The 27,400-nt window shown below is 48.7% G+C and overlaps 1 protein-coding gene across 1 annotated transcript; it reads right to left on the minus strand.

Moving 5' to 3' along the window:
* Positions 1-54: 54 nt before the first annotated feature.
* On the minus strand, positions 55-26,171 carry LOC119105830 (nose resistant to fluoxetine protein 6). Its single transcript, XM_037229377.1, has 17 exons — positions 25,579-26,171; positions 21,361-21,526; positions 19,128-19,293; positions 18,226-18,347; positions 16,498-16,628; positions 15,939-16,041; positions 15,394-15,484; positions 9,406-9,578; positions 8,697-8,865; positions 6,570-6,663; positions 6,064-6,172; positions 4,510-4,615; positions 4,235-4,264; positions 3,553-3,745; positions 2,903-3,045; positions 941-1,052; positions 55-564 (listed from the first exon to the last, which is right to left on the minus strand). Exons 1-17 carry the CDS (start codon positions 26,123-26,125, stop codon positions 467-469), a joined length of 2,553 nt encoding a protein of 850 aa, XP_037085272.1. The 5' UTR covers positions 26,126-26,171; the 3' UTR covers positions 55-466.
* Between the last annotated feature and the right edge of the window lie 1,229 nt (positions 26,172-27,400).

The raw sequence follows: 27,400 nt of genomic DNA on the forward strand, positions 1-27,400 counted from the left end.
AGCAAGGCTTGTTTATTACGGCGTTCACAAAAGTACAAGCACTTCAACCATGCCTCATTTATTCATTAATATATCCAACAATCAGAGGTATCAACCACATGCATCATCGACCTTATCAAAGTTGTGACTGGTACAAGTCTTCCATGACAAATAATTGCTTATGTGTCGCATTATAGGCCGCACTGGCCGCAACCCACACATAGTTGCTGTTTGAGACTTTGTCCTTTGTGGTTAAGGCGGCCTGACGCGTAGCGCACAGCGCACAGTGAGCATACCGTGGCACTGCATCACTAAACCATACGTGCTTGATACTTATTGCATTCTCCGAGATGGTGAACGCCTTGTTGAAACGGATGCTCATCTTTGCTAAATGCTTTGATACGCTGGTTAACTTACGGTAGCAATAATGTATAAACAGAATAGACACGCCACTTTTATCTGTGTTTGGCACGCCAGCTGTAGTCTCCTAGAGCCTGGTTCTTGACTCATGGGGTGTTTCTCCGGGCGCTGGTCCCGCAGAAGCCAGGTCTTTAGGTGTTGTTTCACTAGGTCCCGTTTTCGTCCCTGCAAGAGAATGTCCCGTAAGCGAGTACACATTCGGAGCGTGTCGGTGCAGTCCAATGATGGCTGTCGTGCGGAGGTACGCTTCATTTCAGCAGCGAGCATCTCGACTCCAACCAGCGAAAAGCGATAGCGCCAGATAACACAGCGTCTTTGATCAGGTTTTCGCCGTTTAATGAAATTGGGTCACAAGCATGTTAGTGTAAAGCAGATTGTCATCTAAAAGAACCTGAGCACAGCAAAACAACGTGAAGTATCATCACGTGCATTGTGAATTGTTCTGCATTTTACGAAAATGGCATTACACCTGTCTTCGGAAGTGAAACAATAGCTGGTTAAGTGACAGCTAGCGTAGCAGCTTTCTAGCAAATGTTCTTACTTCTTTGTGGAAAGATGATCTTTTCTATGCTCATCATCGGAGATTCAAAGCAGAGGGAGAGGACGGCGGCGATCGCCGTGGAGACAATCAGGTTACTCAGGAAGGTGAACACCTGAAAAACAAACGTCGTCAATAAAAGTTATTCAACTTAACGAAAGTGGCTTATGCTAGGGCACGGGTCGAGCGGATAGCGTCTTCGGTATCCACATGCGGCTACGAGTTCGAATCCTGACCACGCCATGTTTGCTGATATAAATAGCCAATACAGCTAATGCGGCTACTACAGTCGCTGGCGTTCAAACAAAGGATGAGCAGACACGCATTGCGTTCATTTCTAAAAGTCGTTAAACATATATTCACGGCCCGAAATATGTCATCTGCTTCGGCAATTCATAACAATTAATAGTCACTTTTGCCGATTCAAATATTCGTGTCGGCTTTGTCAACATTAAATCAAATTGAGCTTTAAACTTAACATTAAATCAAATTGAGCTTTACCGGAATTTGTCATATGAGACAACAGCAGAAATGTGAACAAACTATAGCCATGCATTAAAAATGGAGATTTAATGCCAATCTTCTCCATTCCCTTCCTGACATGTATTAAATGGCCTCTGACCGGATCTTGGCAGGTTCATGAAAGTGGCATTGCGTGTGAGATGGTAAGCTTGAACCATCTTGGGGCAAATATCGTCAATAAAAAGCTTTCATTTCAAACATTGCTAACAATGTCGGCAAAATTTATTCTATGCCGATGACAAACTATGCCGATATTGCAGGTGAATTCTGCACCTACTGGATGAGGTTGACAGCTGTTCCCCAGCTGCGTGACTTAGCGGCCAAGAGCTTCATAATGTGGCCTAATAAAACGCAGATAAAGGCGACACACTATACGACAAGAATCGCTCCTCTCCTTGGCAAATAGGAGGTCAATATGTCAACAAAGACCACATCGTTTACGATCGCTGACACTCGCACGTCTTCAGGCGGCGAGTTCCATTGCCTAGACGCGCGATACATGAACGGCCAGCGCCCAAACTCAGTGCGGGCACGTGGCAGCTGCTGCTGCCACGGGCGTTGCTCGGGTGGCACAGACGGACACGCCAGAGCGGAGTACGACACGATCTCGTAGCATCTCTGGCGCGCGGGTGACTGTGAGAATATTGCGACTGACCATCAATATTTCGTTCACATGTCAGTTCTTCCATTTTGTGCCACCCTAGTTCGTGCAGAGGGGGAGTCACTCAGTCTCTGCCCACGGTATTGCATTCGATACGGGCGTCAAAGTTCAAAACCTCTTGCGCTCGTCGCTTCTGCGTCACATTAAAGTCTCCCAATACTGACGAACAGAATCCTACATGGGAAAACAAGTGCCTCGATCAAGAACTCATCAGCTTCTTTGGGAAGACGATATCGCATCCTGGCGAGACCTGTGAGAGTGCCGTAGCAGCGGCGCACGATAATGGGGCGTGCTCTTCCCATGAAAGACACGAATTGATGTCGACACCTAGAATCTTGAAGCTTTGTGATGGTTTGATTTCATTGTTGTCAAATGTGACCGAAAACTGACGGTCGGGTTTTGTTCATAGGGATTCAGTTAGGATCATCCCGTTCTTGAGAACATTATTTTGTCTATTTTTGTGTAATCTTTTCCAGACTATTATGACCAGAATAGTCACTTTTTGCCACCAAGTTTTTTTGTACACGCTGTTTGAGCTCCGGAATATTCGAGAGCAAGCCCTGACCATGTGTCGTGATTCTTTGTCAAAACAAAAACACAAAACCAAACAAACAATTGCGGCAAAACACTCTGCCAGCGAGCCCACTCCGAGCCTCGTCACACAGCTCCAACAGATCTGGTGCTGGACCCTGCCAGAGACCGCCCTCGACGCGAGGTGACGCCGGAATCCCCGGCTCTCACGAGAGCAGGATGGCCCCCAGAAGGCACTGCACCCTGCTCACCATGATGGTGTTGCCGTAGCGCGCCGTACCCTTGAAGGAGGAAAAGTACCAGGTCTGCACCTGCACGGCCACTAAGTAGGTGGTGTAGGTCAGTCGGCCAAGCGGGATGAAGCCTTTGAATGACAGCAGCATGTTTGCGAATCCTGAAATCGGTCAGTGCCAAGCGGCGGTCAGCGCGGCATCCTTGCACCAAGTCATAGGCTGTGCTCAGCGACGCCCTGATCCAGCCAGTCCTCAGCTTTGCAGCACGCATCGGCGTGAGGAACATTATTTAATTATTTTGAGGTGAGCCCGAGAGTAACACGTGCATGGTGACAGGTGTCCATGTTGGCTCTGACGCTGCATGATATTTGGTCCTGTCCACAAGTCAATGCTCGTATTTTTATGGGATGTAACTGTTAGGCAATTTTACTGACAACTTAAGTTGGCGACGAAAATGCGGGGAGGATGTATGCGTATTGCGATGAGATTTTCAGGCTTGTTAGGGTAAACATACAGATTGCATCCAACAGAACACAAGCCGAGTCAGAAAATACCATGGAGTGATAGCATGGAGCTGTCCGGTTCCCACCGCCGGGCCGGACTCGAGTCTCAAATTGTTCTTCGTTATCTGGTCGTACTTCATGCCTTGGAACGGGTCCCGGTCGTACCTCCGTATCCGTTGACGCAGGCGAACACCACCCAGCTGAGGGCTATGCCCCAGGCGAGACGGTGTAGCGAGCCGTAGGACACGGCCTCGGCTGTGGTCCAGGTGGCCGTCGGGTCCTTGTTCCACTGGTGCGTGCCGTACACGATCACCAGGCCCGTGGCCGACATGAGCGCCCACATCGCAACGTTGACAGCCTGCCACACAGATGACGCCACCGGGTGAAACATAGATGGCGCTAATGCGACGCGGTGGCCACAGCTGGGGCGACTCATGACTGGTTTTCACGCACTCCATCTCGAATGCCACCTTGCTGCCGCAGCTTAGCAAGTTTAAACAACCGATAAGAGTTTTACCTTACGTGAAATGCAGCATTGGTAACTATCTTAACTGGGCTGGCTGGTGCTGGGCTGAAGTGAGCATTTTCACAACAGCGTTCGGCGATCACATGTATTCAGGACATAACGTATTCCACCTCAAATTAATAGAGCCGTCTGATGCCACCCTGCAATCAAATTTGGCACTACGTCAACCCCCAAATTAATGAAACCCACTAATGCCACCCTGCTCTCAAAGTTGGCAGCCACGGACCAACAACCGACACCACCACTGGCGTTTCTGTGCTTCAGCACAAGATGTCTGGCATTCTGCGAACTCAGTAGTGAGGCGGTAACCCCTCGACTTACGGCGGGTATTCTGATGGTGATCTTGTTAGCCTTGATTTGGTGCAAAAGCCACCCCTCGACTTACGGGCGGGTATTCTGAGGTGATCTTGTTAGCCTTGATGTGGGTGCAAAAAGCCACCCCTCGACTTACGGCGGTATTCGATGGTGATCTTGTTAGCCTTGATGTGGTGCAAGAGCAACCCCTCGACTTACCGGCGGGTAGTCTGATGGTGATCTTGGTAGCCGTGATGTGGTGCAAAGCAACCCCCTCGACTTTCGAATGTGATCTTGTTAGCCTTTATGTGGTGCAGAAGCAGACCCATCCCGATGCCGACGATGTAAGGCGAAGCCCGACACCACGGTTTGATGTAGAAGTCCTCGAAAAACTGTTGCGCTTTCGGTCTGAAACATAGCCAAGCATTTACCATAGTCTATCATATCATTATACCACAATCTAATGCGCTTATATTATGAAAGAGGCAGACGCGTGCCTGACAATCAGGGGCGTGGGAACCATGTTCAAGTTGTGAGAGAGGTAGAAAACTCCTAAATGTTAAAATGACCCCCTAAGATTAGATAGTGGGCCCTTACAACCCGGAATGTGCCCCTTACAGTCAATAATGGACCCTCCACTGGTCATAATGGCCCCAAAGGACATAGGCATAGGACCGTTTCATAAATTGGGAGGGGGTGGGCTCAGTGTACGCTCAAGGAACTTGCAATGGGAAGCAAACCCAGTTATCGCAGGGGGGGGGGGGGGGGAGGGCATAAAGATCGAGGGCATTCGGTCTCTCTTCACTTACCGAGCACATTTGGGAAATAATCGAATGGCACGGCTGCTATGTTAGATGTACATTTACAGCTGTTTTGCCCTGGTGCACGATCTGGTGTATTTGAATCATCTTTCTTATCTGGCAAGTAACACTACCCAGCTTCCTAAGATTTTTCGTCCATTTCAGCATTGTTTTCCTCAGGGGACGAAATTCTACGAGTGGGTGGGCGCTTTAAGCCATTGGAGAGGCGTCTTCCTCCCAAGGCAAATCTGTTACAGTCTGGTATATTATTATTTATCATTGATCGAAGGATCCAGCAGGAGTCAGGATCCAGTCTCATATTAGGTCAAAACACCCAGCAAGTACCAGGATCCTGCCCCACATTACATCAAAAGATCCAGTAAGACCATGCATTCAGCCTGCCAATAGCTGAAAGATACGTCAAGAACCAAATTTTAGTATGATACCAAACCAAGAAAACCATCAAGAACTAAGATCCAGCGTGAAATTTTGTTGACAAATCGAGCGGAAACCGAAATCCAGCCCAGAACTATGCTAAGAGATCCAGCAAGAACCAGGATGCAGCCTGGAACGTGCAGGGATCCAGCAAGAACCAATCTTTTGTCCGGAGGGATATCAGTGTAAGCAACAAGACCCAGAATTTTATGTGAGACCCCATCATCAATGATTGCCGAGGTTCAGCAAGGCATTTATCATGGGCAGCGGGTGAGCGGGGTCCACGAAATGTCATCATTCACCTTCTCTACCTCCAGTAAAAAAATACGAGTAATGCCCACTGCGACCGGTCGCGAGCTCCATGTCAATCAAACCTCTCAGAAGCCTACGACCAGCATCGTCGCAAAGCCCCAAACTGAAAACATGGGCCGTTAGGTCACGGCCCCCAAAACTGAGTACCTACACCGCAGGAGAGCGAGTGTCCGAAGCAAAGACCTACACGAACGCCAAAGCCGAATATCTACACCGCAGGAACGGGAGCGTCCGAAGCGAAGACCTACACGGGCGCCAAAGCCGAATATCTACACCGCAGGAGCGCGAGCGTCCGAAGCGAGGACCTACATCGAGTTGATGTTGAAGAACAGATCGGTGGGCGGGAGATCCTCTTGGTAGGTGATGACGGCAGGCACGGCCACCGAGCCTGCGGCCAGGAGTGCCAGCCAGGCGACGCCTGCAACAGCAGCGCGGCCGACCTCAGCCGGTCGGGAGGGCGAGGAAGGGTGTCATGAGCTGGAGGCGGGAGGCGGGCCGGGGGGCGGCCGGTGCAGGCTGAGACAGGACTCAATATTGCCGGTCATGGAGATTGGGGGACGCAGCCCGAGTGAGACAGCCAGTGAATTGGCAGTTGCAGCGCAACATTCTGATTTTGAACGAACAGTGGCTGATGTGATGCATCTTAGGTTTAGCGAAAGCTTATTAAACAGTCAAATCAAACTCGTGGCGAATTAAGTCTGACAATGGCGCAAAAGTCTGGTATTGAACAAGCCATTGGTAACTCATGCAGCGATTGTGACGATTGCACTAGGGAGGAAGTGGGCCTGCTCAAGTCTCTTGCGCAAATCCCTTACCGATCTTCTTGTTGTAGACGTATGGCAACATCATGAATGGTGCAGCTAGGAATAGCTGGAAGTCTACGGGCAGGTACCAGGACTGGCCAATGCACTGAAAACATATCCGATAATTTGAGCACATAGAAATTCACAGCAAAGCTCGAGAAAGACTGGCAGGGCAAACTGAAGCAGACAATGGGAACTACCCCACGTACCTGCTGTGTAATATCAACACCCCTTATCACTTGGAGGGGTAAAAATGATAGCAATCCAATGGACATTGTTTTTTATCTCTGCTCAGCCCGGTGTTTTTGTTAATTTGCTCTGTTGTGATGCACCCGTCCGCTACCGTCACATCATAACGTGGTCAACAACAGCATGACATTTGTTATGAATAACAAATATATATATATATATATATATATATATATATATATATTACAATAAAAACAAATACTAATAACAAATATATTCGCGTTATGAATTTAATTGCCCTCGCTTAATATAACTGCACTGAAGATAATAGCAAGCAGTCTTGAGACCGCTGTTGTTTGTTTGCTACTTTTACAATGTAAGAAGCTAGAAGGTAATACCCATGTACTTCTTCCAACGGTCTTTTCTCATTTTGCTGTCCTGTAACAGACTAACCCGTGCCTTGCTCAGTGAAAAGCTACGTTCAAGTGCTTGTGTGCTTACTTCGCTGGGCGACGCAGCTGACTCTTTGAAAACATATGAAAAAGACCAGAAGCGTTCTATCTACGACTTGTTTTTGCATTGTTTTTTAATGTATTCAGCATCATTTATGACATTTGCCAGCGGATTTGACCTCTGGCTGACTGGATGCCCCACGGGAGCCGGGTGTGATATGCTCACTACCAAAGTGACGTATATCGGTCATGCGAAACAAACTTCGTCCGTAATTTTTGTGCGGCAATAATCAAGGGGCAACGAGTCTGGCCGTGTAGGAGGATTTCTCACCAGGGGCACGCGTTTAACACGTGATCTGATAGATGGCGTTGCGCGTTGTGAACCTGCCCAGCACACCCGCTTGGCAAGCGTGACATGAGCGGTCACCCGCGGGGCACGGGGAAGGGTCATGGAAAAGCTGGACAAGCTTATCTCTCAACGTCCGTCCACGTTACAAAGCCACTCCAATGGCGAGGCCCGATAAACGTTCGCTTCAAGTACGCTGTTCTAGTAGCGTTGCCATCTGCGGAAGGAACCGATGCGCGTGTTTTGTCGTTCTGTGGGTATGTGATAGCGTTTTCGCTGGTTTTCATGCTGCGAAAGACGCTATCAATGTCGACGAAGTTATCAAACAAGCGGTATAGCGCACTCGCATACCGCACACCGCGCCAGCATTCCAGCATCCTCGCCTATTGCACGCCACCGTACTGTACACATTTTTTGTTATATTCGTATCCCATGTCATTTATCGGGTGTTTGCTCAGCACATGTCATGGCATCGTTCGTGTGTCGCTTGTTTGCTCATCACATGACATGTTATTGTTCGTGTCTATGGTGTATGTGACCATTGTATAGAGCCGATTTATTCTTATAAGATTGTTCCTACGTTAAATAAGATGTGCGCGAGAGTTTTGCTAGTTTGCTAAATGTCTCTATCTGGTCTCCAAATGCTATTGAGGAAACCACAGCGGTGAAACATTAGCCCTGGTTTTGTTTTCTCCCCTTTAAAGTACATACCATGAGAGTGATGGCTGCTATTATGTCAGATGTAATTTCGGCGCTCAATCAAATTAGTGGGGAATTTATAATTACTCTTCCAGAGCCGCATCGGCCAGCGACGTTTTCGTTGGAGGGCTGAAAGATTGCTCTCGCCTGCCTTAATGACATCGCAGCTTTATCTGTTGACAGCAACGTCGCCAGAGCACCCAAACTACGACAGAGAATGAGCCGAACTATCGACCGCGTTTCAATGTGTGTGTGGGCGGTTATTGACATGACGTTGATCAGTGTCGCGGCGTGGCGCACGATATACGTCGTCGGCGCCTGGGGATCAGCAGCGGTCTGCTTCAGCGAGGATGCACTGTAAGACGTCTGCGCCATGTTGAGAAAAACCGCAATGCGACCGCACATGATTCTAATGGCGTTTCAATTCGGAATGAGTCTGATCGAGCTACTCACCAAGCTAAAGATGTCGGTGAAGTTATTGATGTATAAGAGATTTTTCCACCAACTGTCCTGGCACACCTTTGCTTGTGTGTTTAGCGCACTGGCCAGACCGGGTCCGGTTCCGATTCGTCGCGCCAGGGTGGCAGTGAGTGCCACGGTAATGGCGTACACAGGAGTCAGTCTGGAAATCGACGGAATTCGTTATCTCCCACACCTATGCCCACGCACTCGCTCTCTCTCCCTCTCCCTCTCCCTCTCCCTCTCCCTCTCCCTCTCCCTCTCTCTCTCCCTCTCCTCTCCCTCTCCCTCTCCCTCTCCCTCTCCCTCTCCCTCTCCCTCTCCCTCTCCCACACCCTCTCCCCCTCTCTCTCCCTCTCCCTCTCCCACCCCCCCTCTCCTCCTCTCTCTTCCTCTTCCTCTCTCTATCCCTCTCTCTTTCTCTTCCTCTCCCTCCCCTCTCCCTCTCTCTCTCCTCTCTCTCCCTCCTCTCCTTTCCCTCTCTCCCCTCCTTCTCCCCTTCTTCGCTTCTCCTCTCTTCTCCTCCTTTCATTCTCTTCTCTCTCTTCTCTCTTCTCTCGTCTCTCTCTCTCTCTCTCTCTCTCTCTCTCTCTCTCTCTCTCTCTCTCTCTCTCTCTCTCTCTCTCTCTCTCTCTCTCTCTCTCTCTCTCTCTCTCTCTCTCTCTCTCTCCCACAGCTCCTGAAGCTTCACCAGACCACGTACCTCAGATACCGATGTAGGTACATCATGGGTATGTCATGCCAGCGTACTTTGCCGCGGTTGGAGGTCACCATCTTCATAAAGGCATAAGCGACCATGATGCCGCCCAAGCAGAAAAAGGTGTCCACGGACAGCAAGCCGTTCGCCACCACCTCCAACGCCGGCGCTTTTAAAATCTGCCCGTGGTGCAATGCCGGTCACTGACGTCACATACAAAAGAAAAGACCCCAGCAAGACCAGTGGAGGACGGTTATACCATATTCTTAAATACATGTAGTAATGGTGGAAAAAATGCATATGGCAAAATCGACTTTTCGTGATCAAACAGTCCACTTCGTGATTTTTTACTGGCTGCCATCCATCAGCCACACATAACCTCTGCGCTGTATTCGCTGGACCCGCCGGCCGAGCGAATCGCCGTGTCGGGTGGCGCGTTATTGCATCTGCCATCCGCCGCCGGGTGGGTTATGTGGAACTACTAGACTCGTCTTCGTTCAAGCCCAGGCCTCTGGCAAACAAATTACTCATCACACACTGTCTGCTTCATCGCAACAGAAGCTATGCAGACCATCCGTAATGTGATTCAATACTTCCTTTAAAAAAGCGCCTCACCAGCCCTTAGTGCCTCACCAAAAAGTTGTCAGCGCCTCACCGGCCACCTGTTGCATCAGATAGTTTCGCGACCGCAAGGCGAGCGCACACTCCATGATTGGTTTAGCCGACCATCATACAATTTTACGCTCGCTTCCCATTGGTTAATAATCACATCAAGGGGCGAAACAAGCTCTCAATTTACCGGATATGGTAGATAAAAAATGAACACTCTTGCCGGCCAAATGGTGACAAAATTGCAAAGATTTAAACAAATTACAACAGACCAAATCACATTACAGCAGAACATTCTACTTAGACGAAACTCAAAGCTTAGTATTGGTCTGCGCTCGCGAACGCGCACAGCGTGAGATTGCGTAGAGCACGTGTCGAAACGTTGACGTTTCACTATGTGAACAAGCTCAGTCACAAAATGGTGTTAAACAAAAGTTTTAATCAGGATAGTTTTTAGGTAATCAGGAAAGATTTAGGATAGTTTTAAGAAATATACTTACAAGTATACTGTATCAGTGTTGTCGTCACAGATCATTGGTGAAGCAGTGTTTTTCACAATGCCCTTCATATCAGTGGTTTTCACAGGTTTTCCCGGCAAGACTCACTTCACATGCTAGACGTTATAAAATACAACATAATTAGGCTTATTGCTGGTCGTAAGAATCGTGACTGGCCACAGTATATTGCGACGAACTTGGTCAGGCTGCTAGCGTCGTTTTAAAACGGCGTGCCCTGTGAGGCAGACGGGCTCGAATGCTCGCCACCTGGTAATGGATTAAGTTAAGCGCAAGGCTGTATGCTGCCATTGGTCGCTTTCATGTCGTGAGAAGGTGGCTGGCTTGAAGAGCTAAGCTTCTCAGACATCGATACGTCAACACAGGCACAGCTCGATACGTCAACATTGACAAGCTATCCATGTAGCCCAGAGGATGAAATAGTTTATCCGTTGTTGGATTTCTGACAGATGGTTTTGGAATGGGGAGTAAATATTCCCCACTGCGCGGATTAAGGGTAAGAAATTTACATTTTAGGAACTGCGGAAAACTGCGACGCTGTTTTTCACATAACAGAACTAAAGAAGCAATTCATAGGTGTGTTTCGTCACAGCACAACAATTTTCAACCTAAGATAACGTAGTTTTTAACTTAAAAAAGAGTGTGCAATATGATACCAAAATGGTAGAAAGTGATATTTTGTGAATGGACTAAACCTTGCAAAATCAACGTACTCATCTGCCTTAAGCCGCTGCTCCGGCCACTCGTGCACTGAGACCTGTGTCCCAATCACCGGGACTTCTGGCCCAGCAGATGATGCTTGAATGCAACCGAAACCCCGAAACGAAACTGTTTGATAGTTATGCCGTATTGCATTTCACCTATCTTTGTTTTCGCAGTTTATCGCACATAGAGTTCTGTTGCAGCGGTCTCTGATGGGTTGGCTCCAGGCGACAATTTGGACTGTTCTTAAGTTCTTCGGTGACAAGAAACGCCTTTTCACTAGCACGCGACTACGACTCGTTTTCGGCTGGGATAGTATGTCGGGGAGCCGTTTGTTACAATGTAGTGTGTAAGGGGACCGTTTGCTGCAATGAAGTAGTGTAAGAGGAGCCGTTTGTTGCAATGTAGTATGTAAGGGGGCCGTTTGTTGCAATGAAGTATGTAAGAGGAGCCGTTTGTCGCAATGTAGTATGTAAGGGGGCCGTTTGTTGCAATGAAGTATGTAAGAGGAGCCGTTTGTTGCAATGTAGTATGTAAGGGGGCCGTTTGTTGCAATGAAGTATGTAAGAGGAACCGTTTGTTGCAATGTGGTGTGTAAGGGGGCCGTTTGTTGCAATGAGTATGTAAGACGAGCCGTTTGTTGCAATGTGGTATGTAAGGGAGCCGTTTGTTGCAATGCAGTATGGAAGAGGAACCGCTTTGTTGCAATGTAGTATGTAAGGGGGCCGTTTGTTGCAATGAAGTATGTAAGAGGAGCCGTTTGTTGCAATGTAGTATGGAAGGGAGCCGTTTGTTGCAATGTAGTATGTAAGGGGGGCCGTTTGTTGCAATAAAGTATGTAAGAGGAACCGGTTTGTTGCATGTAGTAGGAAGGGGCCGTTTGTTGCAATGTAGTATGGAAGGGAAGTCGTTTGTTGCAATGTAGTATGTAAGGGAGCCGTTTGTTGCAATGTAGTATGTAAGGGGGCCGTTTGTTGCAATGTAGTATGTAAGGGGGCCGTTTGTTGCAATGAAGTATGTAAGAGGAACCGTTTGTTGCAATGTAGTATGGAAGGGAGGCGTTTGTTGCAATGTGGTATGTAAGGGGAACCGTTTTTTGCAATGTAGTATGTAAGGGAGCCGTTTGTTGCAATGTAGTATGGAAGGGAGGCGTTTGTTGCAATGTGGTATGTAAGGGGAACCGTTTTTTGCAATGTAGTATGTAAGGGAGCTGTTTGTTGCAATGTAGTATGTAAGGGGAGCCGTTTGTTGCAATGTAGTATGGAAGGGGAACCGTCGGCTCAAGTGACCGGCGGTCTGGGACGCCTTAAAAAACAACGCACGCAGGTTACAAGGCATGTTCATTTGCTAGTAGACCCGAAGACACAAGGCGGCTGTTGGTTGTACTTGCGCACCTGAACATTGTTATGTGGAGTGATTCTTGGCGAGTGTAAGTTAGAAAAAGAAGCTGTAGACTGACCAGATTTGTATTTTTCCGACTCGCGAGAAGGACTTGCACGAATAAGGACGTCATTGGTCTAACTACCACGCGAGCAGTTAGAAATAAGGCATAAATAGGTCATCACTATCCGCATGCAAATGTATTGTTTACAACACCATGTACAAGCTGTTCGTCTAAACTAAGAACAGGTGGAAAAAAGAGGTGGCACGCAAAAATGAAATACAAGGCCAACGAAGTTAAAACGTCTATGAAAGGAGTGAAACCATAACCATAAATAAGGGCAACGTTTGTGCAAGAGTAATTGCAAAATACTCTACAAAGCTTTTACCCAATCTCAGCAAACAAGAAGACTATGCAAGGAGAAAAGACGAGGTGCATGGGTTACAGGAAAAATATAAAAGGCCGGAACAAGAAGAAGAGGTCAGAAGGAGAGGAGAAATGAAGGGAACATCAGGGCGAGGAAGAGCGGAAGAAGCCTAAGTGTCGGCAGGGGCGGTACCACCGGAGGGAGGCGTGGGGGGGGGGGTGAAGTTCCCCTCTATCTTCCCTCTCCATCGTCGGACAAGGGACAGTCCTCTATCCTAACAACAGTCTTGCAGAGAACTATTTGCTCCTCATATATTTTCACTAATATAACGATAAGGTGCATCGAATCGGTAGGACCACATTGTTACAAAGCTAGTGTGATTTCACTAGAATTCCAAAATACCGCTGGGTGACATTCCCCTATACTGGTCGAACGCACTCCGTGCCTAGATATCAAAGCCAGTTCAGGAGCTGTTAAGATAATCGCGTGCCCACTGCGTGTGGATACTATACTTTTTTAAAAGCAAAAACAAAGATTGAATTGTAGGGCATGGGCTACAATGTAATGTCCTTAACTCCGCAGGTAAGACTGATTTTTGTACGCTCCCTGCCGCTGGCCATCACGCCCTATCGCCACTTCCACTAACCTGTTCTTCCAAAAGCTTTAGAACGCAAACAGGTGAATGCTGCAATTTTATGTATGCCTCCTGCTCATTGCGCAATTCCTTTTTAATTTAAGTGTCGCGATGGGTAAAGACCTCACTCCTTATCCTCCTATCAAAAATTGGTGGTGCCGCCCCAGGGTGGGTTTGACCCCCCACGCATGATTGTGCTCTGCTACGGCCACCACCCAGACGTGTGTTCTGTTTGCCTTATGCGAGCCCTAAGCAACCAGTATGCCGGACCACCCAACTCATTTTTAGGCAACTAGATTTTCTACCAAAGGACACAGGACTGGCCCGGCGCCAAGACAAGACCAAAAAAGCCTGAAATCATTGCTGGATGACAAGCTGACAAATTGTCTAACAACAGTAGCATCATCATTAGCCATTTTCACGTAGGATTACGGTACAGACCTTTTCAAAACTTTTAAAAAGTTTTCAGCAATTTTCATAAAGACACAACTGCGTCTTTTATGCGCGATTTTTAGTTTCAAATACTTTGCAAGTATCCAGTATCATTTCTTAAGGCGTGCACGTTGATAAATCTGTGGCTTGCTGGATATAAACAAGATCATGCTCGTACGGGCAGCTCTGATGACTCCTTGGCATATCTGACGCAGGTGCGATAAAACACGCCACTCTATCCTGGCCACGCCTCCGTTCATAGATACGCAGTACTTTAGGGAATACATTATTCAACATGGCCTACGATGATCTCAATCTGGAAACACGACCCATGGTGATCACCGAAAGCTCGCCTTGCTTCAACACGACAACCGATGTAAATGGCAGCGCGGTCAGCGTTTAACGCCTTCGGCCGATCCACATTTTTGCCAGGCCTGGTATTATCCTAGGACTTCGGTGAACTAAAGGCATCGAATAAGAAAATAAATGTCGATCAACGGTCTCATTTCGTATAATTCACTTTTCTGAGCTCGGTAAAAGTGGTTTAGCCTGTTAAACGTCAGTGAAACTGCATTAAATCAATCATTTCCTTGTTTAAGTGTCTAGCATATACTAAGGTCATTGCAACATTTGGAAGAGCGTTCCAAAAACATGCTTTTAGATTTCGGTGGCGTTAATTCATCGTGAAAACGGTTATTTGGATTCCTATCATAAGCCACAGCTTGGTAATGTGTATTGCATACTTGGATATGCTGGTGTTGCTATAAGCCACCACTTAAAATCAGGGAAGGGGAGCGGCGCATCCTTCTCGGCTCTCATGAGCTCCGTCCGTGTGGGAGTGTCCCAGGTCTAACTCTGCGGCGCAGAAGGCTGCTGAAGACGCTCTAGAACAATGTCTACGTAACAGCACGGGACACGTGCGCGGTGGGCTCCCATAAAGGTATGTCTGCCGAATGTATTTAAAGCAGCCATGAAAAATAAAAAAACGTTGGCCGTTGGTGACGGCACTTTCCTTAGCTCCCATGTTCGAGACCGACCGGCAACACCTGGCACCTATGTACGGCTGCATTTCTGTGGAATGTTGATAGAATGGGACATTGTAGGTCGTGGAGAGCAGTGCTCAGGTAGTTTGTGTTCTTAGGACCAATGGAGAAACGGGGAAAAAAGAGAAACGGAAAAAAACTGCTCGCATTCGCACCACAATTCATCTAGCCATCTCTATGTTGCTCCTATTTACAATGTTGTTGTGATATCTCGCAAAGAAAAGCTGAGTGACTACCAGGATTCGCTAGTATCGCTGTATCAGTACAGGGTACGTGAAGTGTCAGGGACGTAGATAACGCAGCAAACTCACCTCTGGTAAGTAGGTAGGATTCGTCCAGGCACCGTTCATGAACGCGAACAGGTAGTTGTGCCCTAGCACCACCCATGTCATGGACAGAAACCTGAAATGATCGATACAGAATAATGCAACTTATATCACGAATAGCCGGTTGCATGCACTGGGTCCCCTCACTACACATGCCATGTGTGCTAAAAGCAGGTGGTACCATAGTCTTACATTTCATTTAAAAAAAACAGGTCCCCAGGGTGAATATCACTGCATTATGACCATTTTCTCCGTGCATTAAGCCAGCATGTTAGCGTCATCCTCATAACCAAGCAGACCACCATCTGCTCGTGCACGCATCTGCTGGGGTTGCTACCATCCGTCCTATTCATCTGTTTATTGGATGTCGCCGTGCCGGGGTTTCTCGGATCGACACACTGACCCGAGCACTAACGTGCTCGAAAGACGTACCGGATGTCCATCACCTTCCAAAAAATACCAGCTGTAAGTGGACCGCTCGGATGCGATCATTGTTATGCTGGCGGCACAATACGCAGACGCGTACGTACCTCATGCCGTGAATGCAGCCAAGGTTATCAGAGCCCGTCTTCGTTCCCAGCAGTTTTTTGGTGTTGTAGCGCAGTGAGAAAGCGTTCACGATTCGCCAGTCCGCTGTGTGACGTCATCAGGGTCACGGCAGTTCCACAAAGTTTTTCGCAAATACGTCACTACTCTCAAGTTATGGGCGCATTTCGCATCCAAGTTATTAGGATTATCAGCCCTTTTTATTCGTACAACAACCAGGAGAACGGAGAAATAGATGCATTGGTATTTTAGCTACATGCCTACATCGGAACGAATATTGGTAGTGATATCCGTTCATATAAGTTTGCTTAGTGATTTTTGACACTACTGATATTCGTTTCCATAAAGACCTGTAGCCGGGATGTCAATACATCTAGCTTTCCATTCCCCTGGTTCTTCTACGAGGAACAGGGCGGCCAGTGTCGTTATGCATCATATTCCTGCAAATGCACTTGACGACTTATGTGATTTCCAGCCTGGTTTGAAGAGACAGTGCGACATGCAAGCCACATAACCCTCATATCACCAGCCACCAATGCTTGCCTGGTGGGAAGGCCGTGGACGAGCCGATAATGGTCCCATCTGCCGAGCTGGACATCCGCTTCACGTATATACCGATGACGTCCAGAGCTGTGCACAGCGCGATGATGACTCCAAACAAGGACATGATGACACTGCAGGCAGGCGTGGCATGCACGGTTAAGACATAGATCTTGGCCACGGTCTCCTCACTTCACGAGCATTATAAACGTTCTGGAGTAGGGCAATATAGCTTGTGTTGATCGTATTCAATCGTGTACAAGGGTGCACCCAGGGTTTTCTTAGGACGGCGGAGTTCGATGAGAAGGCGTCACGCAATTTTGAACGTTCTTTCTGAAGCCATCTTTAGTGAAAAAGAAACAAATCCAAGCCTAGGGAGAGTGATCCTCCCCCTTCGCTGTACCCTGGTTGCGCTCATGCAGCTGTCTGTAGAAAACGCAGTTGGTGAGACTTTATTGATCTCTTCGTTCTGAGAATGGGTTAGATCATAGTCCTCCCCATGCCGCAGTGGATAAGTCTGGTCCCATGGTGAATGCTATGGAAGGAAGAATTCAGCTGAAAAAGTATATAATAATAATGACGTAACACATGCTTGTTTATGAGATATTTGGAGAGGCTTATCTCGATTCACTCTGTGTTGGTCTTTTTGCAACACATTCGCGTCTCACGCTGTATGATATTACACCTTCAAAGCTCTCAGACGAGAATATCGGAGCCATGCCTAACCGCGGCGAAAAGCGCTTTAATCTTAATTTTTACACCCCAACTCTTTAGCAACTCCAACACTTATATATGAAGGGAAAATTACAACAAAGGGCTATATTCGGGTGTGTTGAGAGGCATGTACATCGGAAAAAATTCTGAGCGACAAGTGGCTCAAAATATTTGTGCATAGAACAGCGTGGCGTCTCCATTGAATTTGCATGGCACCTCTCCTCATACCAGCCTCTTTCCTTGATTCGCAAAATTACAGCAAAAGCGTGATTTGAGTGTGCGGCTTAGCAGAGTGCAGTGGGCTAATAATGGCCCCGCGCGCTCTGTCACGCAGGGGCAACGGAGTGCGGTGGGCTGACAATGGCCCCACGCGCACTGCCACGCAGGGTCATTCGCAGGGGGTAAGCCATACTACCGTGGGTCAGTGCGCGGGCCGAACGCCCACTGCAAAAAGGCAATGCTGTCTTTTTCCTACATCGCTTGGCTGAAAAGGACATTCCGGGATAACTTTGCTGTCCCGGAAATGGTTAAGTTGGGAAACGTTTTCGGCTGAGACAGCAGTTTGATAGTGCCCACTGCGAAATTATTCCGTTGTTGGATACACAGACGGATGTGAAATTTCTTAATTGGTATGCTGTCATCTCATTTTCATCCAGTCTCCTGGTTCTGATACTGCACCATTTCCGCAAAGTGTGGGCTTAACCGTGAGGCCTGTAAGTGGAAATACAATATGATTTTAACTGGGATTTGAACAAAAGCAAATCCCAGGCACCGTCGCAAATCATGGCTATACTCCGTGTGAGGGTCGGATTTACCCCCCCCCCCCCCATCCCCACCCCCCACCCCTCCCCACCGCACGGCCCTCCAGGACGCGTAGTTAGTTGCCAGAGGTCCTCAGTTGCGTGTGCCGAGATATTCGGACACCCGGCGATCTCCAATTCCTACCCACCAACCTGATAAACAGCTCTATGCATACGCACCAAGTTGGAATGCTCGAGCAGAACCACGTAGCCTTACATGACGACGATGTCGTTGGTTTCGAAGTTTTGTCCCTCGTCCTTGGTGTGGCAGTTTCCCTCGCCGACGTAGGCAAGCAGGCCCGTGCTGTTTCGACTGTACAGCCACGTGTTCAGTGATATCTGAAGCAAAGGGCACGTTTGGACAGTGGTTTCACAGAGTGTCAGACGTGCTGTTTCGACTGTACAGCCATGTGTTCAGTGATATCTGAAGCAAAGGGCACGTTTGGACAGTGGATTCACAGAGTGTCAGACGTGCTGTTTCGACTGTACAGCCATGTTTTCAGTGATATCTGCAGCAAAGGGCACGTTTGGACAGTGGTTTCACAGAGTGTCAGACGTGCTGTTTCGACTGTACAGCCATATGTTCAGTGATATCTGCAGCAAAGGGCACGTTTGGACAATGGTTTCACAGAGTGTCAGACGTGCTGTTTCGACTGTATAGCCATGTGTTCAGTGATATCTGCAGCAAAGGGCACGTTTGGACAGTGGTTTCACAGAGTGTCAGACGTGCTGTTTCGACTGTACAGCCATGTGTTCAGTGATAGCTGCAGCAAAGGGCACGTTTGGACAGTGGCTTTACAGAGCACAATACCTCTTTGCTGAGAGTTTAAGATGTTTAGTTTCATGTCTACGGAGAAATTATCTACGTTCCGTAACCTCTCAGTCGTAGGAGCAGAATGTCTGGCATCACTGTTTGCTCCAGATCCCCAGTGTTATTTATTCACCACGCGTATTTGTGTATTTACCATGAAAACCCACCCACTGCCTTTGCGAAAGCCGAGTGCAGCCTCAGCGAGCACATAGGACCGCACATGAGTCATCCAGCTCGGTGGCATAATTACTACACCGAGAGATAATGGAAAACAACCGGCTTTTAAATCCCTGGAAAATAATGCTTACCATGACATCTTGCGCTGAGCATGACGATGGTATGCAGTAGCCGTACCGGAGGCCAGTGACGACACCAAACGCGCTGGGACCGCCGGCGATCGAGGCAAACGCTGGCAGTGGCAGAACGGGGACGAGTCCCAGTCCGGTGTCGTCGGTTGGCAGCGCGCTGCTGGGACTGGGAGCAAGAGAGGCCGCATGTGCCAGTAGCCCGGCGGAGACGGCTGTGCCCGCTGTCTGTGGCGTGGCGCGAGCCAAGCGCCAGCACACGTGGTCATTATTGCCATGCGCGGGGTATTGAAACCTATGCGAGTGGGGTTCGTCGCCTTTAAGCAAGTTGGAAAGGGGAGCATTCGCAATGTACTGAAATATCGTCCTCTCCTGAGTTGAGTAGGCAGGAATGGATTGGTGTTTAGTGTGTATGCGTTAATCATCTGTGACTGAAAAATTGGCAGGCGTTTCGATTGCCAAAGCCTAGCAGTTTAAATCGTCGAATTGATTGAGTCTAAAGCATGTCATGCTTTTAATGAAGGTGATAAAGCATGGTAAAATTGTTAACCAGCGCCCGGCCGGGGGTCTGAGACAACCGCGCTCTGCCAGGGGAATTTGACTTTTCCCTGGAATCTCCAACTTTCAGACGCCGTGTGAGAAATAAAAAACTGAGAACAGATACGTTGGTACATGAAATAAGGCGTCATCAAATTTACTAATACGATGAGGAGATAGTCACACGTGTTGCACTCCTTCATCTAACTTCTCCGCTACTGGCAACATAGGTCATTGACCTTGAATAACCTCACATTAACTTGTATGACCTCATGTTCAGTAGAAATCCTACTGCATGTTTTAAGCGAGATATTCGAACTCTGCTTCCCAAATAACCCAATGAAACTGCCTACTTTCAGCTCAGCATGTGTTTTTATTTTATTCTGCAAAAGGCACCCATAGACGCGGGTCATGGCTGGGACCAAGGCCATGCGCTATGCGGTCATATGATGGTTGTGCATGTACGTTAGTACATTTTGCTCACATGCAAACACCAAATCCGCACTAGAATGCACACACACACATTGAATTGACCTCACACCTCACACCTTGAATTGAACTGAAAATGCGAGGTCACTGACCTCGCATTTGTCAAAAAAAACCTAAAATATCTCAACTGTAGGTGCTATCATGCTGTACCATTTTAACAAGCTTGAAAAATGTTGACCCACATGCAAAAAAAATAGATGTGGTCAGTTTTTGCAGAGGTTGACTTCTTTGATCTGACTTAGATCACTGATCCTGGTAGATCAAAGCCTCAAGTTTGCACAAAGAATGCCAAAGTGATAGGATGAGGAGGTACTAAAAGTTCTGCGTCACTACAATCATTCGTTTTTGACCTGTGCTCAAAAACCGTAGGGGATAGTCAACTCACTCGCTCGGCTGGGCACGGGTTAATATTTGGGTTGTTACTGATCACACATACTGGATCATACACCCATGCCCCCTACATGACCCTATCTGACTCGGTCTGGTCCACGCTCTTTGGTATCTGAGGCTGATTTTGGAAAAGGTGACTGTGGCAAATTTCTCGTCTGTTACTGACGCACCCATCGGCCAGGCAGTGCGGAGGTCACCTAATGATCTAAGGTTCTGGTCGCCGAGCTGGTAATGCCCATCCTTACAAACAGGGATCAAAAGAAGGGATCCATCCATTCTTACAAACAGGAGATTCATGGTTTGCACAAGATGGAACTTGGAAATCTGCACATGGTGACCCACACATTTGACAAGGCGATGGTACGCATTCTCCTTCTTGTTCCAAATTGTGACACCTGGTGGCGAAGATCTATAGTGTTTCAGATCTTCGCCCGCTAGCTTTCCCGCGGTTTGACAATTTTGAATGGCCCTTGTTGGAGTGGGGAGGTAAAAGTGATGATATTGCTTCGCTGTATAAACAACCCGTCCAAACAACATAGACTACATTTGATTACATCGAAAGCATGAGAGCACAACTTTGAGAGAACTTCGCCACTCGTTGTCGATAACTTCACAACGATGCGATCAGTGATAGTAAAGATATCAAAAGCCAAAAGCGTGAGTGGCTGGGCTAGGCCTGCCCGTTGGTGCTGCAATTGGCCATTGATTCTTAGCCCGCCTGCGACCCCGCTCGCAGCGGTGGCCATTACGTAAGGACGAGTTATGGATCGACCGCTGGCTGCTGGCGCTGGATATACGGCTACGCTGGCTGCGAACTCACATGATGTTAGCCATACAATACTGTCCTTTGAAGGCCGCTTGGGTGATGTTGGGGTATTCGGTCTGGTTCAGCATGGCTTCGACCTGCAGGCATTCATCCCAGCTGCCCAGCATGTTCAGGTTGCCGTAGAAGATGCCGTCGGGAAACTTCCCGGATGAATCGAACACTGGAACGGCGAGCTCGGTGAGGGCTCGAGGTGGGAAAGGCAACTGGCTGGACACAGCGTTGGGTACACACGGCGAATACCCACCTCGACGTGCGAGTCATGAGAATGGGTACACACAGCGAACACCTACCTCTACGTGCGAGTCACCAGAATGGGTACACACAGCGACCATCTACGTCGACGTGCGAGTCATGAGAATGGGTACACATGGCGAAGACCTACCTCGACGTGCGGGTCATTAGAATGCGAACACACAGCGAATACCTACATCGACGTGCGAGTCATCAGAGTGGGAACACATGGCGAACACCTACCTCGATGTGAGTCATTAGAATGGGTACACACAGTGGACACCTAGCTCGATAAATGTAGCTTAAACATGAGGCTTTCCACCGCAGAAGGACCGATAAACTTCGGAGCTATTTGATGTATCGAGATATTTGTCAAAATTCTAATAATTTGAGGACAAGCTCTGCGACAACAAAACGCACCAAATTGGCTAGAATTGTAGGGAATAATTTCCAATGCATAAAATACAAAGCTGCTTTTCGGGTAGGCTCAATCTCTTTACCGCAAGTTCCCTTTCTAAAGAAATTCTCAATAAGCTGTGCAAACTTTGTGACTCACCCGGACACCACCACGGTGCACGGCACACCCGGACAGTTGCTTTCAACTCTATAAATGCACAACTCGGCACAACAGATTTCGTGCTGTTAGCAGGGGCAGATCCAAAGGAGGCCACAGGGCCATGCCCCATCCGCCTGGGCCTCTTCGGAGCCCGAATTCGGCCGAAAAGGCGCAGTTTTTTTAACTCGAAGTGCGACAAGGTTGGACGTGTTTGGGTTTCAGAGCAGCCATGATCAGTCACAAGCAAAAGTGAAGGGCCCACGAGCAGATAAGAATAATCATTCACTGATTGAGAGGGTGGTAAAAACCCGGGGTATTCTAGGTTGACTGAGAGGGTTTAAGGTATATTTCACTGCCCAGAGAACATACGCTGTTCCAGGAAGTCCTCTATGTCCACTTGCAAGGTAAATCCCATTGCTAAGAAGCCTTCCACGTCGCCTTTGATTTCTTTACATTTGCTCGGAGGGCCATGCACTTTTGTCGGGCCCTTTCGGCTGGCAGGCCGGGGCACTCTTTTCAATCAGGGACCTTTCACGGATTCTTCCCAATTGTCTCAAAGTCCCTCTACGCTGTAGCTGGGGCCCCATACGTTAAACTGCCGGGATGTTCCAGGCTGCTCAGGGCCCCTTCACGTCGGTTTCGGTTACTACCGACACACTCACCGTATGCTCATGGGCCCTCTCCATTGGCCTGGGGCCCATCACATTCAGTATTGCATACTTCCTATTGGCTTTTGAGGATCCTACTCTCTTGACAGGACCCCATCTGTCAACCTATTTGGGCGCACTCCATCGTTCGGGGCCCTGCATATTGGGCCTTGGGCACTTCCTGTTGGAATGTAGGCTCCTACCATAGGTCCTACCGTAGTAGGATCCTGGTATCTGCTAACTAGCCTGGGCACTCTTAATCGATCAAGGATCCTCCACGGATTTTTACGTTTGCATCAAAAGCTCTATTTTCCTATTGGCGGGGTCCCATATGCCGGGGCTCACTCGGTTGCTTAGGGGCCCTTCATATTGATATCGGGTTCTTTCCATTTGCTCAAAGGGCGCTGTGCTTTTGCTGGGGGCCTTATAAAGTAACGCACAGAGGCACTCGATGCTTAGACACCCTCTTTATTGATCTAGTACTCTTTCTCTTTGAGCTCATTTGCGGAGGACCCTTTACTCTTGTCAGTGCCCTCTTTGTTAACCCGCCCGGGCGCTCTTGACTACACAGGGGGCATTAAAGCATGGACACTAGTCTTGGACTATTCCCCTTTGCTCAGAGGGGCCCGCGCTCTGGCCGGACCCTATATGTTGGCCTGTCGGGCACTCCCTATCCCTCGCGGGCCCCATCATATTGTTATTAGGTTCTTCCCGCTTGCTCTGAGGACCTTACAATGTTGGCGGAAACCTCTTTGATCGCTTGGCGCGGCATTCTCGATCGCTCAGCTGCCGTTCCTATTGGTCTTGGGAATTTCCATGTCATAGAAAGGCCTACGTTGTTGATAGGAGAATGAATGTTGATAATAATTGGGGCTATGCATCTCACCGAATGCCAGTGACATTTCAAGACGGATGCCTTTATTGAGTATCACGCGGAATGCGGACGTGGCGAGGCCGGGGTCCGAGCCACAGACCGGCAGGTCTCTTAATCTTCCCGAGCCACAGGCTGGCAGGTCTCTTAATCAGTCTCTTAATCTTCCCGAGCCACAGAATGGCAGGAACAGAGATGACTCCTAACCATCATATCACCGCCGCCCCGGCCCCTAGATCTTAATCAGCCGGGGTTCTCTCGATTGCTCCTGGGCCATCCACATTAGTCCTGGGCCCTTCCGATGAAGTCGGAGATATCTTGTTCTGTTGCCGAAGGCCCCAAGTACTTCATGCTTAATAAATGAATTACGTCGTGTACACAATTCCTTCATAAATTACTTCATGTACGCGATTCCGAGATAACAGGATGACAATTTCCTTCGCCGCCTTAGTCCCAGAGCAGCAGTCAGATGTGCGCCAATGAATGTTTGTGCAGTTGTCGAGCATAATTTTGCGTGCATCTGACGGCGTGCAAGCCATTCCCGTTGGTTACTCAATTTGAGCTACTTATTGCATTTATGCCTCGCGTTCTGAACGCGTTCTGAATGCTAGGATAATTTGCACTCCTTCATAGCCATTCAAGCAAAAACTCTGCATCATTCATCAGCCATAAGCCGATCACATTGAACAGTCAATCAAGTTCGTGCTTGTTTTCGATGGGATTCAGCAGCCAGCTGTCGTGCATTTTGCCATTTTGTAAATACTTAGCCTCAAGATGACAAGATCCACCATGATCTGGAGAAAATGGTCAAACTCCATGTATTCGTGTACGTGGCACGCCTAGTTTTCTTGGGGCTGCAAATAGTAAGGTGGGTTCCGGTATCAAAAATAGCGTAGACAAAAATATTTAAATTAAAATATCGGAATGCAATGATTTTGGGGGGTGGCCCCATATTCTAGAGGAAGGCCCACAATGTTGTGTGCCCCCTCCCCCTCTTGGCGAAATGCTGGATCCACTCCTTTCTGTTAGGGTGAAGGAAAACCATCTCTTGGACGCATCGCAAACGAAGTTCACCGCGTGAAAACACGTCCAGTTTCATGCTTTTAAATTTGTCGGAATTGTGAGTCCAGATCTCTTACGCTGAGTTAGCTGCCTTCAATACCTGGCTAAACGTGCATGCGTAAGCACAGCTCAAAACTTTAAATGCTACCGATAAAACCCGTGTTTGTACTATAACATCGTTTAGTTGGTACCTCCTGGTATATTTTAGATCGATGAATGCCCAAAACTCCCAATGACAAAAGACTAGATCTGTCTTTCTGATATCAATTTGGACGGAAATGCTTCTCGCTGCACAAACCACCCTCATGCACTACCACCTGCCAAGAGCACAAATAAAAACATAATTTCCCAGTCCGAACGTCAGCAAGTCCTCCTATCCTTCGTAGTAGTGAGGAATACACGTAGAATTTGTCCTGGATTAGCAATTATTTCCCCCGACGCCATCTATCCAATGCTTGCAATGCCCGTAGATTTTGCGCTATTCTAAATGGAACCGTGCTCCTATTTGCCTGCAATGACAAAGATAGTTTACTAGGTGATTTCTTAAATTCACACCGTACGCTTTTAACGTGTTCATCACGCGAGCATTTAAGTGTGTGCAAGAAGATTTATCATTCATTGTTCTTAAGAAGCTGCCAATCACTAAGCCGGATAATTCTAGTGATCACCCCTGACGACGTTCCATTCATCGACCCTTTGGCCATAGAACGAGATTTATCCCTCCACTCCTTGATTGCAAAGCTGGTCATCCCTCGGGAAGGCATGTGCTGGCGACGCTTAAGGCGTCCTCCGCGGGTCGCCCAGCGCGAGACGTCACCTGACTCGACACCAGACGAACGGCTTACTTGAGAATGCCCACGGCTGCGCCTTGTTCAGCTGCTCCAGGTACACCCGGCTGTGCTGCCGACAGAGCTTGCTCGGAACATCCCTCTGCATGGGCGCCAGCCAGCCGCCCAGCTCGTAAGCCCACTCCGGCAGCTCCTCCAGTGCCTCCTCCTCTGCCTCCTCCTGCTCCAGGGCGAAGGTGCGCGGCAGGGCGGCGGCTCGCGGCGCCGGCGGCAGCGACGGCGGCGGCTGCGGCTTCGTCGCCTGCAGCAGCGCCTCCAGCTGCCGCTGGCGGTGGCACACGTGCTGCAGGAAGGGTCGAACGTCGCGCGCCGCGTCGCTGGCCGGCGCTCCCTCCAGCTTGTCGTCGCAGACGGGCGATGCCGGCAGCGCGTCCGCCAGCAGGGTCAGCAGCGAGGAGCCGACCACGTCCTCCGGTGCCCGGAAGTGATCGCCAGCCGGGCGCGAGGACGCGGAGTGGCCAAACTCCTCCGAGAGTCGGAGGTGCCCGTCGGCGCCCGCCAGCAGAGCGCAGCAGAGGACGACGGCCGGAAGCAGGGTCGCCATCGTCGCGGGAGAGAGCACGACGGAGCCCCGTCCCGAGCGACAGGGAGACGGCCACTGGCCGAGGCCGGGTCTCCTCCGGAGCTCCTGATAGGATGATAGCCAGAGCAAACACGGTACGGTGAGGAACACCGCGCCTGGTCATCATCGGTTGCACTTTGTTTAGTCAGCGCTATCTTCGAGTTTGGCCGACACGTTTATTCGGCTTGTTCCTAGTGGTTGATTGTCGATATCGTTATCGGTTCTCTTCGAAATACCGTCTCCAACGTGAGGTATTTTGATACGCGTATGAGCGAACTTCACGTTATCAAAATATTATCCTGGGTGTAAAGTTCGAGGACGCAACAGGCCACTACATTCAGTCCCCGCTTCTAATAACCTTACGCGACTGCCGTAGCAATTAATTAGGCCTTTTTATGCCATGCACTTACTGCATCACAACTGATGACTCTCCACCTATTTTCCAGGCACTGAGAGAGCATTCCTCAGATATCATTTCTTAAGGAAACGCGATGCACGTTGCCGCGTGCCAGCACATGGAGCGCCAGCAACTGCGGAGGCGATATCAGCGTTCATGGGTCATGGCGCAACCGAGGTTCAAACCCGCCCCTCCCCCTCGCCCTGCCCCACGTGGGGACTGAAGGTGCCCGCAGCTCGGTCATACTCGCCCCTTCTCCTCGGATTTCAGACCACAGTGCATCAGCATGATAAGGTAAACCTTAGATGATTATGATTTTTTTCATAAATATGCTGAGCGCAAAAGCTTCTTGTTGCAGCCCATTCAATATTTTTCTTCCACGTACATATTTTCATGCACTGAAAAGTGCCCTCTCCTACGCTGGGCTCAGTAGCTGATAGCCCTCAGAAGCCCTTACCAGCCCAATCTGGATGGCACGACCATAGTATTAGCCATATTCCTCGGAGAAAAGCCGGGAGAATGGAGATATAGTTGGGTTGATGTTTCGGCAACATGCCTTTATCGAAACAATAGCAGAAGTCGTTGCGGTCCACTTCTGCTATTGTTCGACACGGGCATGTTGCCGAAATATCAGCCAAACTATGTCCCTATTCTACTGTTTTTCCGAGGCATAAAGCTAATACTACTGTCTTATCTATGTGAATAATTTTCCTCGCTAATGCACTGAACAACTTACGCAATCTGTATAGTAGTCTTCCCTGAGTTAGTCAGTTGCCAAGAAGGGGGGAAAGGGATAAAAATCAATTATTTCAGCCGATGCTCGCGGCATATGACAGGAACTGGCCCATTTTTCCTCATTT

Source organism: Pollicipes pollicipes, unplaced genomic scaffold, assembly GCF_011947565.3.
Source record: "Pollicipes pollicipes isolate AB1234 unplaced genomic scaffold, Ppol_2.1 Scaffold_2555;HRSCAF=2994_pilon_pilon_pilon, whole genome shotgun sequence".
Lineage (NCBI taxonomy): Eukaryota > Metazoa > Arthropoda > Thecostraca > Pollicipedomorpha > Pollicipedidae > Pollicipes > Pollicipes pollicipes.

Bases quoted from the DNA above. Each gene is read 5' to 3' on its own strand.
- LOC119105830 (XM_037229377.1), bottom strand. From the start codon at position 26,125: ATGGCGACCCTGCTTCCGGCCGTCGTCCTCTGCTGCGCTCTGCTGGCG. The intron at 19,294-21,360 runs GTGAGTTCGCAG...TCTTGCTCCCAG, and splicing joins TATTGTATGGCTAACATCAT to TCCCAGCAGCGCGCTGCCAA. The intron at 8,866-9,405 runs GTACGTGGTCTG...GTCGATTTCCAG, and splicing joins TACCTACATCGGTATCTGAG to ACTGACTCCTGTGTACGCCA.